General features: G+C 43.2%; 1 protein-coding gene across 1 annotated transcript in view; it reads right to left on the bottom strand.

Moving 5' to 3' along the window:
• The window catches only part of BPIFC (BPI fold containing family C), a 48,244-nt gene that overhangs the window by 28,367 nt on the left and 5,428 nt on the right, over positions 1 to 14,449 (bottom strand). The window contains exons 3-7 of the mRNA XM_030915421.1: positions 12,866 to 12,989; positions 8,633 to 8,753; positions 3,002 to 3,130; positions 1,623 to 1,778; positions 1,425 to 1,488 (exon numbers count right to left, since the gene is read on the bottom strand). Of these exons, the coding sequence (XP_030771281.1) occupies positions 1,425 to 1,488; positions 1,623 to 1,778; positions 3,002 to 3,130; positions 8,633 to 8,753; positions 12,866 to 12,989 (594 nt within the window). The remainder of the gene's footprint in view (positions 1 to 1,424; positions 1,489 to 1,622; positions 1,779 to 3,001; positions 3,131 to 8,632; positions 8,754 to 12,865; positions 12,990 to 14,449) is intronic.

The following is a 14,449-nucleotide window of genomic DNA, read 5'->3' as shown; positions in this document are numbered from 1 at the left end:
AGTTTGGGGTCCTTGAGAATGACAGTGCACTTTGCCAGGGACTCTCTAATGTGCACATTCATTGGCACTCAGCCTCTGTCAGGGAAGGATGGAGAAGGACCATAAGGCTTCAGAGTCCTGGACAGCTCTACCACCTCCTGGGACGAGCTGCTTGATGCTTCTGAGTGTTGATTTCCTTACTGACTTTCATTAAGCACCTAACGTCTGTCAAGTACTGAGCTGAGCACTAGAGAGATGGAGGTGGCCACGCACTTTGTCCCTTCTTTTCCAGAAGAGTCTTCCTTCTTTTCTAGTCCTTGTCATCCCTGTCCTTATCTCCCCCAAAATACAGATAAAGAGTTCAGGGAAGGTGTGGTCAGTATCGGAAAGAGAGTGCATAGCCAATTCCATCTTTCCCTTCTTCAGACACTGACTTCTGAGACTGGAATACTTGTAGCTTTGGAAGGGATCTTAATTTATTCTATTTTCTTAACTTATTCCTATTGTATTTCCTGGAAATGCCTTTTCTTATCCTTCATTCCTTACATATACAAATCCTACCTATTATGTTAAGATCTAGTTCAAATTTTGTATCCTCTAAAAATTATCTCCCGGGACACTTCCGAGTCCTATTTCTTTAAAATTTTCCATTTCTCTGAAGCTGTCCTGTTCAATCTAATGATCATGTAACTGTGTACTAAGTTCAAGTACTCAGTTAGTTATTGTTTCACAAGCCCGAGTTTGCATTTTTGAATAGACAAGTGTATCGCTCTTTCCTATTCCCAACAGACCCTAGTCTATGGTAGCTGGGCATGCAATAATAGGTACATAATAAGTAAATTCTTGTTGGTTGTTTGCCCACCCTATGGTAAGAAATTTGAGAGAGGTGCTGTTGTTTTCTTTATCTCTGCATCCCAAGCACCTACCACAATATTTGGCACATAGTAGGGATTTGAGAAACTGTTATTAAGTTGCAAAGGATATTTAATGTGTGTGAAAGTGCCTTGGATAGTGCCTAGCACACAGTAGGTGCTCAATAAAGGTTTCTTGATTAAGAATTAAAGGATTGGCTGGGTGTGGTGCCTCACGCCTATAATCCCAGCACTTTGGGAGGCCGAGGCAGGCAGATCACAAGGTCAGGAGATCGAGACCATCCTGGCTAACATGGTGAAACCCCATCTCTACTAAAAATACAAAAAAAAAAAAAAAATTAGCCGGGCATGGTGGCGGGCGCCTGTAGTCCCAGCTACTCGGGAGGCTGAGGCAGGAGAATGGTGTGAACCCGGGAGGCGGAGCTTGCAGTGAGCCGCGATCGCGCCACTGCACTCCAGCCTGGGAGACTTAGAGCAATACTCTGTCTCAAAAAAAAAAAAAAAAAAATTAAAGGATGATAGAACTGCTACTAATGGCATTTTACTGTGGCTGTCTAACCTCTAAAGACTCACCATTTCATTTAAGTTCTTTAAAATGGGTTTCTCCATGGGCTCAGCAAAGGAGTTATACAAAACACTGAGGAAAAAATGAAAACAAACAAAAAAGAGGTTACTCAGAGACCATAGTCAGCCATTTATAAACCTTCCCTAGGCAATGCCTGAGTATCCAGCCTCTGACTAGCCACTGCCCAACCGAGGGCTCTCACTCACCTGAGTTCTCCGGAAAATGAGACATGGGCATGGCTCACTTGGGCGTAGCAATCTTGGAGCTTCAGTGTAGGATGACCAAAGTCATTTCGGGTTAGGATGATGATACCAGTAAAGTATACTCCGGAGAGAAACAAATCAGCTCCTCCTGTGTCTTGGCTGTTTAGAGAAAAAGTGCAAGGTTATCCAAGCCTGAGTCAGGCACAGAGATGGACCTTGTTTCTCTGATTATCCAGAGGCTGGGTAGCTCCTGGACTGCAGTGACTTTGTCATGTTTACCTCTGACTTCCTTGCACCTACAACAGGTAGGAGCAGAGTGGGTGCTGACTGAATATTCACAGAACAGACGAAGTACTGAATATGTGAAAGCTAGCAGCTATGGGGATGTTCTAATTATTTCACCCTGAGTGCTCTGGCCCTGACAGTGATTGAGCTTGTATTGAGCACCCTTCATATACAATGTTTGTTTGGGGAGAGAAAAGCAAGGGTAAGACTGGCAACACTTTATTCAGGAGGGGCACTGATGAGAAAGGGAGGCTTAGATGTAGTCTGTGAACTCCTTGAGGGAGTGCCTTGTGTGTTACTCATTTCTGTGTCCCCAAGACTTAGCATGTGGCCTGACACAGAGTAAGTACTCAATATATGGTTGATGAGTCATTGAATAAATAAATGAATACACGAATCTATGTTGCTGTGGGGAACGTGTCATTTCTCTACAATCTACAAGACTGGAGTTCTTGAGATGGGGGTAAATGGGACATAGTAGGCACTCAATCAATGGTTGTTGACTGACTTAGTGGATGAAAGAATGTGTTTTCCTGTGGCACCAACCAAGGCAGACCTAAACATTACGCCCAGAACAGTGGTTTACACATCGTAACTGGCCTGTGAAAGTACTTTGAATCTGATTTCTTCCTTCTATACGAGGGTGCAAAGGCCCTTCCACTTGGGCTTGGGCTTAAGCTGACTACCAACCTTCAACCTCTGTGTGAGGGAGAAAGGCTCCACTTCCCATCAGTTACTCCTGCGGATGGGGAAGTGTGTTGAATGGCTGGCTCAAGATCATGCAGTGATTTGTGGGTGATCTAAAAGGTTGAGCATGCATCTGTTTCTCTGATAGTCAGGGACTTCTAGTTCTTAGAGAATCTTAAATGACGTTTGATCATATGCTGTACCTTTAAGGGAAGAATGTTTTTCACCCTGACCCCCTAGCAGGGATTTCCTAATTTAAGCCTCACCTGGAAAAAAAAAATTCTTTTGAGAAAGAGTGTTAATAGTGAGGGAAATAAGTCTACTGCCAAAAACATTGGTGAACTTCTACATTTTCCATTTTTGCTCACATTCCCCCAGAACAGCTGTAGACATCTCAGTGGAATACTCACAAAAGTGGAGACTCGAACTCCCAGTCTGTGCTGATGTTGGCAGTGCCGTGGTTGGTTAGCGCTTTGATTCCCACCCCAGGCACAAAAGCCAGTGAGGTATTTGGAAATGAAAAGGCCTTGATTTTTATACTGTAAAACCAGAAACAGAAGTTAGGGCAACTCTTCCAGCTTATCTCTTCAATCAAGCAAACTTGGGAACACAGTTGCAGAACTCTTACCACTGAGGCCATTGTGAATTCCTACAGAGAAAAGAACCTCCTGTCTGCAGGGCTGTCTCTGGAACTGCCTCCTAATTCTCCTCAAACTCCTACCAGGAAGTCTCTTGAATCCAGTTAATGAGGGAAATGAGCAAGTTTAGAAATATATATATATATATATGTAATTTTTCTTCTCTCCCTCTCTTTTTTTTTTTTTATAGAGATGGGTCTCATTTGTCACCCTGGCTGGAGTGCAGTGGTGTGATCTTAACTCACTGCAACCTCAAACTCCTGGGCTCAGGTAATCCTCCTGCCTCAGCCTTCCAAATAGCTGGGTCTACAGGCATGTGCCATCACACTTGGCTAATATTTTTTATTTTTTATTTTCGTAGAGGCAGGATCTCACTATGTTGCCCAGGCTGGTCTTGAACTCCTGGCCTCCAGCAAGCCTCCTATCTCAGCCTCCCAAAGTGTTGGGATTACAGGAATGAGCCACCTCGCCTGGCCTAGAAAGATATTTGTAAATAATCAAACAATCTACTTGTTTAGTTTATTTAAAGACAAAAAGAAGGCACAACATTGCCATCATTATTTTCCTTCAGCAGTTCCAGTGTTTCACAAAAGGGGTGATATTTGTATTTTGCATGGCACAGCTATTTTTTTTCTTTTTCTTTCTTTCTTTTTTTTTGAGACAGTCTCGCTCTGTTGCCCAGGCTGGAGTGCAGTGGCACGATCTCAGCTCACTGCAATCTCCGCTTCCTGGGTTCAAGGGATTCTCCTGCCTCAGCCTCTCGAATAGCTGGGACTACAGGCACATGCCACCACACATGGCTAATTTTTTGTATTTTTAGAGAGACTGGCTTTCACCATGTTAGCCAGGATGGTCTTGATCTCCTGACCTCGTGATCTGCCCACCTCAGGCCTCCCAAAGTGCTGGGATTATAGGCGTGAGCCACCGCATCCAGCCCTTGGCTCAGCTATTTTTGTAAGGGACTGTCATACACATTACAGGACATTTGGTGCATATGCCAGTAGTAGTGTCCCTCCCCACCTGTCATTGGGACAATCAGAAACGTGCCTTCCTCCTATTTCCAAAGGTCCTCTATGTGGACAGTATCTTTGCTAGTGGAGAAACTTAGAGAGTTGACTTCCCCTAGGATTCTCTGGGCTGTCAAAAGGGTAACTAGGAGGCAGTGAGTTGCATGTAATCTGCAAAGGCAGATGACCACATGCATTATAAGAAATTATGATGAACGGCTGGGCGCGGTGGGTCACGCCTGTAATCTCAGCACTTTGGGAGGCTAAAGTGGGCAGATCACGAGGTCAGGAGTTCGAGACCAGCCTGGCCAACATAGGGAAACCCCATCTCTACTAAAAATATAAAAATTAGCTGGGTGTGGTGGTGGGTGCCTGTAGTCCCAGCTACTCGGGAGGCTGACGCAGGAGAATCGCTTGAACCGAGGAGGCGGAGGCTGTGGCGAGCCGAGATCTCCCCATTGCACACCAGCCCGAGTGACAGTGTGAGACTTCGTCTCAAAAAAAAAATTATTATGAACATCTATTGAGTGATTGCTACCTGCCAGGCATCGTGGTAAGTGCATTACATGCATTAGCTCATTTTAACTCTCACGGTAATCCTGTGAGGCGGTTGCTGTTTTTGCAATCCCCATTTCAGAGATAAGAAGATAAGAAAAGTGGCTTAAGTCGTATATAAGTGGCAGAACCAGACCTGGAACCCTCCTTAGTCTGACTTGAGACTGTACGCTTCACCACGAGGCTATGCCACTTCACAGACTGCCCAAAGGGTGCCTGACTTGCAGCCAAGTTTAGTACCAGCTGTAAAAACTTGGGCAAGACACTTAACCACATTCAGTCAATCACTCAGAAGTGCTACTCACAGGTAGGTGGGGGAGACAAAATGAGTTCATCTGTGAATTATTGCACCCAAGAAAGGCATTGTTGTGAACAAAGATTAGGAAAAGTTTAAAACATAAATGTGATAACTGATAAGAAACAATTATTTGCTCATAATATTTCCTCTTCTATGCACCCTTTCCTACCTAGTCTCTGTCACACATCCTGAGTCCCACTGTGGGAAGAGGAAGCAGAGACTCATTTACTATATCTTGGAAATATTTTAATTTTGATACATGCAGGTCTAACCAATTCTTTATAACTGCTGCAGAGTATTTCAAACTGTGGATGGATGCACCATTTCAAAAAAAATCATTCCTATGTTGGTGGATATCTAGGTTCTTTCTAGCACTTCTGTATTATACACAATGTCACAGTGAACATCCTCATACATACTCTGCTTGTGTACATGTACTTCTCTTTTTTTTTTTTTTTCCGAAATGGAGTTTCGCTCTGTCACCCAGGCTGGAGCGCAGTGGCATGATCTTGGCTCACTGCAAGCTCTGCCTCCCAGGTTCACGCCATTCTCCTGCCTCAGCCTCCAGAGTAGCTGGGACTACAGGCACCCGCCACCGCACCCAGCTAATATTTTTGTACTTTTAGTAGAGATGGGATTTCACCGTGTTAGCCAGGATGGTCTCAATCTCCTGACCTTGTGATCCGCCCACCTTGGCCTCCCAAAGTGCTGGGATTACAGGCATGAGGCACCGTGCCCAGCCGTGTACATGTACTTCTCTAAGGAGGATGCTGAGAAGTGGAATTGCTGGGTCAAAGAGCATATAGATGGATAGATAGATAGATAGATAGATAGATAGATAGATAGATAGATAGGCACACACACATATGTACACATAGATACACACACACACACACATATATAAGATTACTGTATTTTTACTGTCCCTTTTCTATGACTAGATATGTTTAGATATAAAAGTACTTACCATTGTATTACAATGGCTTACAGTATTCAGTGCAGTCACTTGTTATACAGGTTTGTAGCCTAGGAGCATTAAGCTATCTCATACAGCCTAGGTGTGTAGTTAGCTATACCATCTAGGTTGTGTAAATACACTCTATAACATTTGCACAATAATGAAATCACTTAATAAGGCATTTATCAGAACATATTCCTGTTGTTAAGCAATGCATGACAGTAATTTAAAATCTTGTAGTAATCACATTTTAAAAAGGGAAAAGAGGTGAAATGAATTTTCTTAATATTTTTACTTAAGCCAGTATATCTAAAACATTGTCATATCAACATGTAACCAATATAAAAATTACTAATGAGATATTTTATTTTCTTTTTTTTAAAAAATAAATTTTCAAAATCTGGTATGTATTTTATATTCATGATATACCTCAATTCAAACATTGGCTTTTATGAGAGATACTGACCTATATATGTTTAGCATCCCAAATCCAAAATGTTTAAGAGCTGATATGATGCTCAAAGGGAATGCCCCTTGGAGCATTTTGGATTTTTGGATTAGGGATGCTGAACTGGTAAGGAAGTATAATGCAAATATTCCAAAATTCAAAACAATTACCAATCTGAAATACGTCTTGTCCCAAACATTTTGGATAAGGCATACTCAACCTGTATTTAGATTTGATAACATTTTCAGTTGAAAAAGTAAACTTACAAAATTGTTCCAAACATACTCAAAAGCTTTTCAGTAGTCAAACTGAGCATCAGTTTTTATAATTAAAATTAATGAAAATTAAATAAATAAAAATGCATTTCCTCAGTTGTACTAGTTGCATTTAGTGTTTAACAGCCACCTGTGGCTAGTGGCTACTGTTTAGACAGCACAGGCCTAAAATTGTTGTATTGGTTTATCTACCCTGTCAAGCAATGCATGAAAATACCTGTTTCTCCCCATCTCCACCTACACATGATATTATACAATTCTTCCTGTACTTTTCTGCTGTGGCATTATGATTGTAATTGAATGTTTTGTAAATATATATTTAATGTTCATCTCGCCCACTGGACTTTAAGGGCAGGTATGTTGTTCACTACAATATCCCCTACTGCTTTCTCTTTTTTTGAGACAGGGTCTCACTCTGTCTCGGCTGGAGTGCAGTGGCACAATCATGGCTCACTGCAACCTCGACCTCTGGGGCTCCAGTGATCCTTCCACCTCAGCCTCCCATGTCACTGGGACTACAGGTGTGCGCCATCATGCCCGGCTAATTTTTTTGTATTTTTGGTAGAGATGGGTTTTCGCCATGTTGCCCAGGCTGGTCTCAAACTCCTGAGCTCAAGTGATCCTCCCACCTCAGCCTCCCAAAGTGTTGGGATTACAGGTGTGAGCCACTGCGCCCAGCCTAATATCCCCTATTCCTAGGATAAGGCTTGGTATGTAGTAGGTGCTCAATAAATACTTGTTGAATGGCTAACTTTATACAGACCAGAGCATCAGCCAGGAACTTTCCCTAAGTCACCATCTCTCTTCCTTGTTGTCAAAACCTCTTGGTTTTGGGCTGGGTGCATTGGCTCACGCCTGTAATCCCAGCACTTTGGGAGGCCGAGGGTAGCAGATCACTAGGTCAGGAGATCGAGACCATCCTGGCTAACAGGTTGAAACCCTGTCTCTACTAAAAATACAAAAAAACATTAGCCGGGCGTGGTGGCGGGTGCCTGTAGTCCCAGCTACTCAGGAGGCTGAGGCAGGAGAATGGCATGAACCTGGGGGTAGAGCTTGCAGTGAGCAGAGATAGCACCACTGCACTCCAGCCTGGGTGATAGAGCGAGACTCCATCTCATCTCAAAACAACAACAACAACAACAACAAAAACATAAAAACAACCCTCTTGGTTTTATCATTGACAGCAGGGGAATGATCACTCCAAAGGGTCGGAGAGCAGGGAATTATCACTGGATTGTTAAAATCTTTAACAGTTGGGGCAAATTGTGAATCACAGTCACACAGAGAACCCCTTAGAAAAGCTTGACTCTCCCTTGACCTTTAAGACTGAGCTCCAGATGGACAAAGCTACCCTCTCCTTATACGGCCTTTGGGGCTTTTGCTGGAGACTATGGCAGAGATTGTCAGTTGCTGTCTGAACTTCCAATTCACTTTCTTCCCTAAACATCCCTGATTTTATTAGGAATGACAAAGTTGTTTGGTTGGAAAACTAGTTTTCCAGTCTCCCTTGCTAATAAATGTGGCCATATAATTAAATTCTGTCCATTGTTGGTTAGGCAGGATCTTATTAGGGTAGAGCTTCAGAAAAACTCATTAATAAAGAAGACTGACACAGCTTTTAAGAACCCCTTTACCCTCGTCTCTTCCCCCTTTTAGCTGTCTGAAACATGATTTGATGGCTGGAACTGCAGTGGCCATATTGAGCCATGAGGCAAACTTGAGAATAGAAACCAGAGCTAAGGATAGAAGAGAAAAAGATAAGAAGGCTGGATTCTGATGAAATCGTGGGGCTTCCATAGGATTCCTCCACTGTTTCCTTTGAGTTTCTTATAAGAGGCAAAATGCTCTTCTCTTTTACTTACTTTGAAAAATTGTAGTTTACGTAATCAACCTTTAGAAATTCAAGCGACTCAGAACCGCTTAAATCTGGGAGGTTCTTTTCTTTTAGCATTCGCTCAATTATCTCCATTCCAGCTTGAACACCTGTGAAGGAAACAAGAAAGTATCTATTGATAATGACAAAGATAATAACAACATAATAACATTAACCACACAAATACAATTTATTGAGTAAGACAAGCCCTTAGATACCTAGAAAATGGCAATCCCACAAAGTGGGTATTATTGTCCCTTGTTTACAGATGAAAACTCTGGTTCTCAGAGAGGCTAAGGAACTTGTCCAAGACCACAGAGCTAACATGAGAAATTTTCATTATGTCGGGAGGACAAAAGAGTTTTATCACAGGACAGTGTGAGAAGAAAAGTATAACATTTTCTTCAGGCCAGGAGCAGTAGCTTACGCCTGTAATCCCAGCACTTTGGGAGGTTGAGGCGGGAGGATCGCTTGAGCCCAGGAGTTGGAAACCAGCCTGGGAAACACTAAGATGCTGTCTCTACAAAAAAAAAAAAAAAAAAAAAAAAAAAAAAAAAAAAAAAAATTAATTAAAAATTAGCTGGGCATAATGGTGCGTGCCTATAGTACCAGTGACTCAGGATGCTGAGTTGGAAGGATTGCTTGGTCCTGGAGGTCGAGGCTGCAGTAAGCCATGATTGCACCATTGTACTCTAGCCTGGGCAGTAGAGTAAGACCCTGAGCCTCAGAGAAGTTCACTGTTGCCCAAATCATACAGCTAAGAACTGGGGGAGCCAGTGGTCAAATTCAGACACTTTGGCTCCAGAATCTGTGTGCTATGGACAGTTCCAGAAGGTTATTCTACACTCTTCTTTCGTTTCAGATTCTTTAAGCTCAAGAATTTTTGGCCTGAGGTTCATGGGCTATAGGAAACTCCGGAACCACCTGAAATTCTAATAAAAAACTGTGGGTGACTTTTGTGTGCATATGTGACTCATTTTTGGGGGGAGAGAATCTACATTTTCACCAGATTTCTCCTGATATTTTTAAAAAGTTACTAACCACTGCTTTTGTTTCATCCTGGAATAACCCATCAGCTTCTTTATATGGAAACATCACAGAACACATTTCTCTGAGCTCATTGGGGAAAGGAGACCTTTCCCGCATTAAAGAGCTTGAGAAAAGTAACCTCCATAGTTAATGAAGAACATTTACTTTCAACCTTTTCAAGGAGGAAATATTGCCTTTATGCCTTATTTTGCAGTTTAAATTCATTTCCAGTTATTCTATACCTGTTGGGGATGACGAAGAGCAGGTTTTATCCTCTAAAATGCCAGAAAAAAAATTGCAATATGGCGATGCAAAGATAGATATAAACAGTGTGAAGATAGAGCCAAAGGTACTACCAGAGAGCTTAGGTTCGAATCCCAACTTTCCCACTGAATAGCTTGTGTGACTCTGCAAGTTACATAGCTTCGCTGTCCCTTACTTTCTTCGTCTATGACTTGGGGACAATAGTAACGTTGGAGGGGTCTGTTTACACATGTGAAAATGACAGCAGCTGATACCTGTTGGGCCATACTTGCTATGGCCAGACACCATTCTAAGTGCTTTACATATGTTAATTCATGTATTTTCCACAACAACCCTATGGGTAGGTACTATAATTTTCGTTTTCATCTCCATTTTTTTTTTTTGTTTTTGTTTTTTTGAGACAGAGTCTCACTCTGTCACCAGGCTGGAGTGTAGTGGTGTGATCTCGGCTCACTGCAACCTCCACCTCCCGGGTTCAAGTGATTCTCCTGCCTCAGCCTCCCAAGTAGCTGGGACTACCGGTGCGTGCCACCATGCCCAGTTAATTTTTGTATTTTTAGTAGAGATGGGGTTTCAGCATGCTGGCCAGGATGGTCTCAATCTCTTGACCTCGTGATCCGCCCACTTCGGCCTCCCAAATTGTTGGGATTGCAGGTGTGAACCACCGCACCTGGTCTTCCGTTTTAAAAAATATCTTGCAGATACTACTACTAACAGACACATCAGATCTCTTTCTAGAAAATGTGGAGACACAAATCATTGATAAAATTTTACAAATACCTAATTTGTATTGAGTGCCTATCTATGCTAGGACTCCATACACATTCTCTCCTCTCTTCTCGGATCCTCACAGCAACCCAATGAGAAGGTGTTATTATCCTTGTTTCACATAGGAGGCAGCTGAGGCTCGGGGAGGTTCAGTAACTTGCCCAAGAGCCCACAGCTAGTGAGCAGCATTATCCAGAGCCTAGAGGAACAGGGAGTAGATGATAGAGCGTAGGTTTCAAGATCCAGCAGCACAGACCTGAGTTCTGCTGAGTCCCTTACTGCTGTGAGACTTGGGAAATGTCATGTTCCTCCTCTATAAAATGACCACAGCTTCTTTGTAGGGTTGTTGGTGGAATTAGATCAACATACAGCCCAGAAAGCACGCTGAAAGAGCCTGGCCATGGTAGATGCTCAAGAAATGATTCTGAATTCAAAGCCTGCCCTTCTCTACTAGCCCTGGCCGTATTTCCTGTGGATGGGAATATAGCCCATGGATGATCCTGTTTGATCCTCACCTCACAGTAAGTGTAGGTAGGTAGGTAGGTACCATTTTTATCACCCCATTTTCCATATGATAAAATCCACTGGCCCAAGGCCATATATCAAGGAAAGCAACAGAACTGACCTTTACAGCCATGTGGATAGACTTCAGATCTGTTCTTTTAGTGACTCTGCTCTAGAGGGTAAAAAACAAACTGCACAACTTTAGTACTGTTACAGGGTATCTATTTCTGATATATATTTGTATGCACATCAGCATATCAGTATAGTAACAAGATGCACACACATGCATACACACGTACATATATTCCTGCTATGTATTTCTACACACATCATTGTTCACATAACATTTGTGCAAGATGGCTCAATTTTAGATTTCCTGCACTAGATGATGTACTAGGGGAAAAACAAGGAGTTGCCTTCAAATCCTCCCTCCCTCCCCTCCTTCCCCTCCCTCCCCTCCCTCCCTCCCTCCCTCTTTCCCTCCCTCCCTTCCTTCCTTCTTTCTTTCCCTCCTTCCTTCCCTCCCTCCTTCCATCCTTCCTACCCTCCCTCCTTCCCTCATTTATTTATTTTTGCTGGTATAGTAGAAGAAGCATTTCTTGGTTAGGCTTAGTTAGGTATTTCTTGGTTAGACTTGCAATGCTTAGGTTGACTGCTTTAGTTAAAGAGGACTGAGAAAGATCCATCAACCTACCTTTAGCTAATCGCAAGAAAAATTTCACAGGAGAAAATATGTCCATATACTTTGATTTTTGCAGTCCGTTCCCTCTCCACAATCTGCTCCCGCCTCATCTTAGCCCAAGGAAAATCACATCCCAACATTTGTCTCTCCCTAGTGTTTATAAACGTTCTCTAAAGGAGTGGCTTTTAACCTTTCAGTGTCTCAGACTCCTTTGCACATCCAATAAATATTATGGAGCCTCTCCTCTGAAAAATGCACAGTCAGACCGGGCGCGGTGGCTTATGCCTGTAATCCCAACACTTTGGGAAGCAGAGGTGGATGGATCACGAGGTCAGGAGCTCAAGACCATCCTGGCTAACATGGTGAAAGCCTGTCTCTACTAAAAATACAAAAAATTAGCTAGTGTGGTGGTGGGCACCTGCAGTCTCAGCTACTTGGGAGGCTGAGGCAGGAGAATGGTGTGAACCTGGGAGGCAGAGCTTGCAGTGAGCCGAGATCGCGCCACTGCACTCCAGCCTGGGTGACAGAGCGAGACTCCGTCTAAAAAAAAAGAGAGAGAGAGAGAGAAACACAGTCACCCATATTACATTTTCACCCAATTTTAGGGAAGTCTAAGTCCCTTTTGAAACCAAGCCCTTTCTGAAGCTACAAGGTGTTGCTTTTACTTCCACATCTCCTTTCCTCTATCCCATAAATGTGTCTTATTTGAAACCCTTAGATTTTCACTATGTTTATATGTGGGAAAGAGAGAGAGAGCATCTGTGCTGTGTTTGGACATGCCTCCCATCAAGTTGACTCTTCTTTAGGCAGCACTTTCTTCTCAGCCATCTTAGGAGTTTCTGCATAAGGTACTGGATTATCCCACAGTAGAGCTTGTCTCAGTCAGGAGACAGCCCAAGTTATGAGCTGTTGAGTTTGGGTCACAGACCCCACCTAGTGGGCCTGAGATCTGGCTTCTGAAAGCATCCAACTCACCATAGTCAAGTGCCCTCTGAGTAATCCTTGCCTTGATTCCAGGGTAAATGGTCTGAGAGGATGAGAGGCAGAGATTCCACAGGAGGAAACATCCCCAGAGGACTGGGATTGTCTTTGTATACATCTGAAATTAACCAACAGTTATGGTTCCTTTATTATTCTTGACTTTCTCTTTGGTCAATGAAATCCAACATTTCTAGGTTTTCTCATTTTTATTGTTTACTTCCAGAATTCAATCCATCCATCCATCCACCCATCCATCCATCCATCCACCCACCCACCCATCTATCCACTCTCCCAACCATCCATCCATTCATTCAGCAATCATTTATTGAACACACCAGAATGTGTTCTAGGTGCTGAGGGTGTAGTGTTGACCTACACATGGCCCCTGACCTACGCTTTTCACAGACTAGTGGTGAATATGCATCCTTCAGGGCCAGTTCCATGTCCCTCTCTGTGAAAACTTCCCTCACCAAGTCATTTTACCCTGGGCTCATCACACTCTCCTCTGGGATCCCACCACACTTTACACAATGCATATGCGTACATTAGAACATCTGACACACCATGTTGTCTGTTTGCAGGCAGGACTCCTCCTCTCACCCTGGTTCAAGCCAGTACCATTTCACATAGATTTTTGTGATAGCCTCCTTACTGGTCTCCCTGCTTTGGCCATTGCTCCTTTCTGCCCATTCTCCACATCACAGCCAGAGTGAGTCTCTTAAAATGAAAGTTAGATCATGTTACTCCCCACCCCCATTAAAGCCCTTCAGTGGTTCCCCATCTTAGTGTAAACGCCAAAGTCATTTCATCAGCTACAAGGTGTAGAGGGCCTTGTAGCTGATGGAATGACCCTGTGCCTCTACTTCCTCATTGACCTTTGTCTTTAACACATACACCTGGCTCTCATGGTCCCAGCATCACTGGCTAACTTGATCTTTCTTTAATGATCTAAGTAGCCTGTATGCCAGGATCTTTGTGTTTGCTCTCCCCTCTTCCTGGCCTAGTCTTCCTCAAAGAACCAGGCCTTACACTTCTTCAGATACCTCCTCAAGTGTCATCTCAGCAAAGTCTTTCCTAGCCACTCTATGCAGAACACAGACACCTTCCCTGTGGCCCTGTTATTATGACCACCAGTGCTTTATTTTCTCCAAAGCACTTATCATCATCTAGTGTAGTATCCAGTTACTGATGTGTGTACTGTCTGTCTCCTCTACTGGAATTTTTAGGCTTCGTGGGGAAGGACTTCATCACTTCAGCACCCTGAATAGCAAGTGGCACACAGCAGGCATTAGGGAACTACTGAATGACAGACTGAATGAATGAATGAATGAATGAAGTCTCTTTCACAAGCTTTGAATTGGGCCATGTGTGCCTTATGGGTTCTCCAGCATCTGGGGAAGCCCTTGATCTTAGTATACACCATCTGGTATTGTGGCTGTCTTTTTACTTGTCTATCCCTTTGTCATGGGGATTGTGTCTTACTTCGATAACTCTGGAGTCCAGTACAATACCTGGCACATAGCAGGCGCACAACAAATTTTTGGTTAAATAAACATTCTCTGCAGAGAGGGACCACAT

The sequence above is a fragment of the Rhinopithecus roxellana genome, chromosome 13 (assembly GCF_007565055.1).
Source record: "Rhinopithecus roxellana isolate Shanxi Qingling chromosome 13, ASM756505v1, whole genome shotgun sequence".
NCBI lineage: Eukaryota > Metazoa > Chordata > Mammalia > Primates > Cercopithecidae > Rhinopithecus > Rhinopithecus roxellana.
Note: the sequence above shows the minus strand (reverse complement) of the source record. Positions and strands in the feature narration are given on the sequence as shown.